The sequence below is a fragment of the Gastrolobium bilobum genome, unplaced genomic scaffold (genome assembly GCF_033153095.1).
Source record: "Gastrolobium bilobum isolate Gb01-03AN ecotype WA unplaced genomic scaffold, APGP_CSIRO_Gbil_v1 utg15598, whole genome shotgun sequence".
Taxonomy (NCBI): domain Eukaryota; kingdom Viridiplantae; phylum Streptophyta; class Magnoliopsida; order Fabales; family Fabaceae; genus Gastrolobium; species Gastrolobium bilobum.
This window is the reverse complement of record NW_026899987.1, coordinates 83818-89150: the sequence shown is the minus strand read 5'-3', so window position 1 is coordinate 89150 and position 5333 is coordinate 83818. Positions and strand designations below refer to the sequence as shown.

Sequence of the window (5333 nt, the reverse complement as noted above, 5' to 3'; positions counted from 1 at the left end):
TCAATACTAGTGAGAACAATTGAAGATCACAAAAGAAAATTTGATTTTATAAGATACTGAGACATCCAGCTTTCCTATTATTATATAAGTTTCCCTTGTGTTAAAAGTAATAATAAAACTAAATCTATCACCCACCATTATCTAATTAATACCATCGATATCTAATGACAATTTTGTTCAAATTCTACGCAAAGGTCTAACGCCATGCGAACACGTATTATCATTTTGCAATCCTTAAGATAACTATCCTTGAGCAGCGACAACGATAGCATCATCCGTCGCTACTCGCTATGTTAGATATATTAATTTTTGAAAATTATTGAATAAAAAATTTTTGGTATGGAAATTCACCGCAAATTCTGTCATAGTTGAGATGATAAAAATCATGTCATCAATTTCAGTCGCAATTTCATTTTTTTTTTTGGTCTTGTAGGGTACCCCTTAAATTTAATATTATGGTCCATTTGTGAATATTTAAGAACACATAATGGTTTATAATTAATTTAATCTTTTGATGAAAATATCTGCAAAGCATGATTTTAAATCACTTAATCATCATTTCTACTGGGCCACTTGTTAAACAAGGACAAGAAACTTTCCCATACTGGGCCAACCCCATTGCAGGCAAATCCTAATGGATACCCTGATGGAGATTTTTGACTTTTTTTTATCCTTAATTTATTGGGTGACAGAATTTAAATAGCAATTAGCAAATTTTGATTTGTATTATTAAAAATACTATTGATCCAGAGTTAACAATTAAATGAATATGAAAAATCATAAGGCTATATTGGGACCCAGAATTCTCAATCTAAAAAAAATCATTTATGGCCTACCAAGAAAGATGGACTTTAATCAACCATTCAACCAATAACACATGGTTAGCATGATCTTCAATTTATAAATAGGTTACCAGACACTTCCAACTCTCCCATCCCACCATATACACTTTCTTCTTTGGTTCAGATCTGAATTATATATATCCCTCAATTAATCCGTTGCAACCATCATGGCTGAGGAGAAGCACCACCACCTCTTCCACCACAACAAGGATGAGGATAAGTTTGTAGAGTCTGGTTATGCTGAGGAGGTTGACTACAAGAAGGAGGAGAAGCACCACAAGCATCTTGAGCAACTTGGAGAAGTTGGTGCTGCGGCTGCTGGTGCTTATGCCTTGGTAATTAATTTCTTTGTTGAAGTGTATTTTTGCTCACGATCTTTTATCCCAATTTGAAGTATGTTTATGTATTATTTTTGTGAGATAATTTTCCCCTTTTTCAATTTACTTTAAAGCGCAAGTTTCAGAAAAATTAAATTAAATTGCAAACAGTTAACTCGCCAAGGAAAATAAAAGCCTATTTGGATGAGCTTTTTTTCTTCAAAAGTTATTTTTTTTAATAAAAAAAAGTTCTTCTCGAGAAAAGTCTGTTTGGAGGCCAGCTTTTAAAAAAGCAAAAATCATAAAAAAGTCAAAAATCTACTTTTTCCAGAAGATAAAATTTTTAACTTTTAAAAAAGTAGAAGTCAAAAGTCAAATATTTTTTTCAAAAATCAAATATTGTTTTAAAAATCTAAATAGCTGTAACTTTTATAGAAAATATTTTTAAAATAAGAAAGTGATAAAAAAGATTTTCTTAAAAAGTCAATACAAACACACCCTATATCCCACATCATAACTGAGATTAGGGGTTCATTTGGGAGGATTTTTGAAAAATAAAAAAAATTATATAATGCTTTTTGAAAAAAGGACTTTTTACCAAAACTACAGTTATTTTTCTTTTGGATGTAAAAAGTATTTTAAGTAAAATATATTATTTTATCCCATATTTTAGATTATTTTATCTTTTTTAAATCGAGAATATTAACAGGATTCTCAGTGACGTACTTTTCTAATCCTAACTTTTTATCTAAAGAAATTAAAGAATGTTAGTTTTAAAAAAAGATTTTAATGTTTTTACATTAAATCCAGATAAGTTATTTACATTTATTTTCAAAACGATATTATTTTGGATTGAAAAATTAAAAAATTAATAATAAAAATTATTATAATATAAAAATTAATTAAAATTATAAAAATATTTTAATTTTCGTCTTAAAATAATGTTATTTTGAGTTTAATGCACTGCAGAAAAATTGAACTCTTTAAAAAAAAATATCTTAATTTTTTTTAACTTATGTTTTTCCCTTGAATATTGCACCCAAACACACAATAAACAGAAAAATATTTAAAAAAAAAAGTTTCTTCAGAAAAAAATGAAGCCCATCAAAAAATGAAGTTCATATAATGATTATAATTTATTAGGTTATAATTATTAAATTCTAATAAATTATAATCATTAGATTAACTGAAATCGATGATTAAGTTTAAGTTGTAAAAAATTACAAGCGAAAAAAGATTATAAGTATAACTTTTTTAATGAATAATAGATACAAAAAGTTGTGTAGCAAGATTGTATTATTTCAGTCTATCATGTAACTATATATGTATGTATACATCTCAAACACTTGTCGTTGTGATTTGTTTTGTCTTGATTGAAAACTGCTTGATGTATAGATTTTTCACTCTTTCGTGATGCTCCAAAAGAAAATTAAATGAAATTGATTCCCTTTGCCGCAATTGTTTTATGATAGCATGAGAAGCACAAGGAAAAGAAAGACCCAGAACATGCTCACAGGCACAAGATAGAAGAGGAGGTTGCAGCGGCAGCCGCAGTCGGAGCCGGTGGTTTTGCCTTCCATGAACACCACGAGAAAAAGGAAGCTAAGAAGGAAGATGAGGAAGCTCATGGAAAGAAGCACCACCATCTGTTTGGCTAAACATGATAAATATTATCAAGCTCAGAAGTATCACCACTTGTATATTATTTATCTTCCAATTCCAGTTTACTATGTGCCATCGGCTGGGTGTTTCTAAATAACTTTTAGCGTGTTTGGAGAGTGTTTAATTCTCTATCGTTGCTTCATGTATTTGCAAATATATATATAGTGTGTGTTATATTATGTTGAATATATTTATATATTTATATATATATATATATATATATTGATAGGTGATTTGAGATTATCTTATTTATCATTTTCTGCTAGGCATTTGTGTTAAGACTCTTCGTTAATTATGTTTTTCCTTTCATCATTAAAGCTTACTGATATATATATATATATATATATATATGAGCATTTAAAATTTGACACTAAATCCTAACCGTTGATTTCTATCAATTAAACTTATAATTAATTATTAATTTTTAATAAATGATAACCGTTGATTGACGGAAATCAACGGTTAAGATTTGGTGTTAAATTTCAAATTTTGACACAAGTGTCAAGGAATCTTATCTATATATATATATATATATATATATATATATATATATATATATATATATATATATATATATATATATATATATATATATATATATATATATATATATATTTTAATCGTTGATATCCGTCCATTTAACGATTATAATTTATTAAGTTATACCAATTAATTAATTATTAATTTCAAATAAATAACAACCCTTAGTTGAACGGAAATCAATAATTGAGATGTGGAGTAAAACTTATAAGTCATACATTGGAATCATATATATATCATATATATATATATATATATATATATATATATATATAGAGAGAGAGGGGGATATTCCGTACCATTTAACGATTTGGCATAATTTATTCAAAAGTTATATATATATATATATATATATATATATATATATATATATATATATATATATAACAACCCTTAATTGACACCTCATCTAATCAAAAAAGATAATTGCTACATGTGTCATTGAGTAAAACTTATAAGTCATACATTGGAATCAAAAGATCAGTCTATATATATATATATATATATATATATATATATATATAATGTTATAGAGAGAGAGTCGTTTTTGGGTTGAAAGAATAAAAATTGAAATGATAAAGACTATTATAACCCTAAAATAAATTTAAATTACAAACACACCATGATTTTCACCTTAAAACGATGTCGTTTCAATGAATATTAGACATTATTTTCTAAAATAATATAAAAAATGGACCCATATTATATATATATATATATATATATATATATATATATATATATTTGTTTGTGTGGGGTTAAGCTGCATGTTTTGCCTAGCAGCTGTTAGTTATATTTAAAATGCGAGTAAACTTTTTTCTTTTCATTATGTAAGCATTTAAAAATAATAATAAAACGTAATGATAAAAGCTGTGATCATAAATGAAATTTAAACGCATAATAATTAAAATAAATGCCTAACTATCATACAATGCTTATCTTAAGTCACTAAGGGATTCCCAAAAACTCACTTAGCATAATTCTCACTTTTACGATTTTTACATAACTGAACATGGTTCAGTATTTTGGACACTGAGCGTGATTTAATGGTTACAAGTCTCTCATATTTTAGTATATTATTTGAGATTTAATTACCTTTCCAACAAGGTATCACAAGTCCCTTACAGTTCTCATTTTCTTCGGTTATCATCGTTTGAAGTTGGACAAGTAAAACTGCCAGCCAACCCAAAATAGGGCACCAAACATACCTTACCATTTCTGCGATTCTGAACAAACCACTTAACCAGTTGCTCTCAACATTTTATACACTAAATAAGAAACCTTAATCTTTAATTTGACATATCATGAACCTAATTTGAGTAAAAATTAAGGAGGAATAATTTTTGCATGACAGTGACCCGACAACCCCCATGTGCAGGGCCATCTGGGCAGTCTCCACTCAAATGCGTCTATAGGTTGCTACATAGTCTCAAATTGTACCAAATTTTGACATAACATAGTTGACTCTCATGCTTCAAAATGATGTATGGAAAGTCCCTATTGGACCTCTATGGAGGGAGATATACTATCCTAAAGTCATCCTAAAAAATGATATTTTAGTATAAATTTTGGCGACACCTCCATTGTTTATTCAACCTATCCAACTTTATCCAAAGTGTGTTTTTATGCCTCAAGGATACCTTAGACAAGAGTGGCACTCAAGGACCAAGAATGCCTTGGTGCTCTTATAACCCATAACAATTTACATCATTTTCCTCAATTTACAATCCATTACTTACTTTGTCAAAATTTAAATCATTTCAATCACATTATCCAATTGCATGCATTCTTAACAATTTGCATATAAATCATAACCTACAATAGGTCTATTGCCCTTTCATCACATACATACTTTACAATATTACACAAGGTTCATGATCATAATATTACAATTCTCCAAATGATTAACATAAATACAATGAAGTCCTCCAAATATAACAAGATACAATATCTACCTAGACTTGGCCAAAAT

At 27.8% G+C, this 5333-nt stretch overlaps 1 protein-coding gene across 1 annotated transcript; it reads left to right on the top strand.

Annotated features, from left to right (window-relative positions):
• Window positions 1-922: 922 nt before the first annotated feature.
• Window positions 923-3086, top strand: LOC133294652 (abscisic stress-ripening protein 3-like). Its single transcript, XM_061493362.1, has 2 exons — window positions 923-1177; window positions 2632-3086. Exons 1-2 carry the CDS (start codon window positions 1010-1012, stop codon window positions 2815-2817), a joined length of 354 nt encoding a protein of 117 aa, XP_061349346.1. The 5' UTR covers window positions 923-1009; the 3' UTR covers window positions 2818-3086.
• Window positions 3087-5333: the final 2247 nt, after the last annotated feature.

Coding starts and splice junctions, on each gene's coding strand:
- LOC133294652 (XM_061493362.1), top strand. CDS start 1,010: ATGGCTGAGGAGAAGCACCACCACCTCTTCCACCACAACAAGGATGAG. Junction 1,178..2,631: donor CTGCTGGTGCTTATGCCTTG/GTAATTAATTTC, acceptor GTTTTATGATAG/CATGAGAAGCACAAGGAAAA.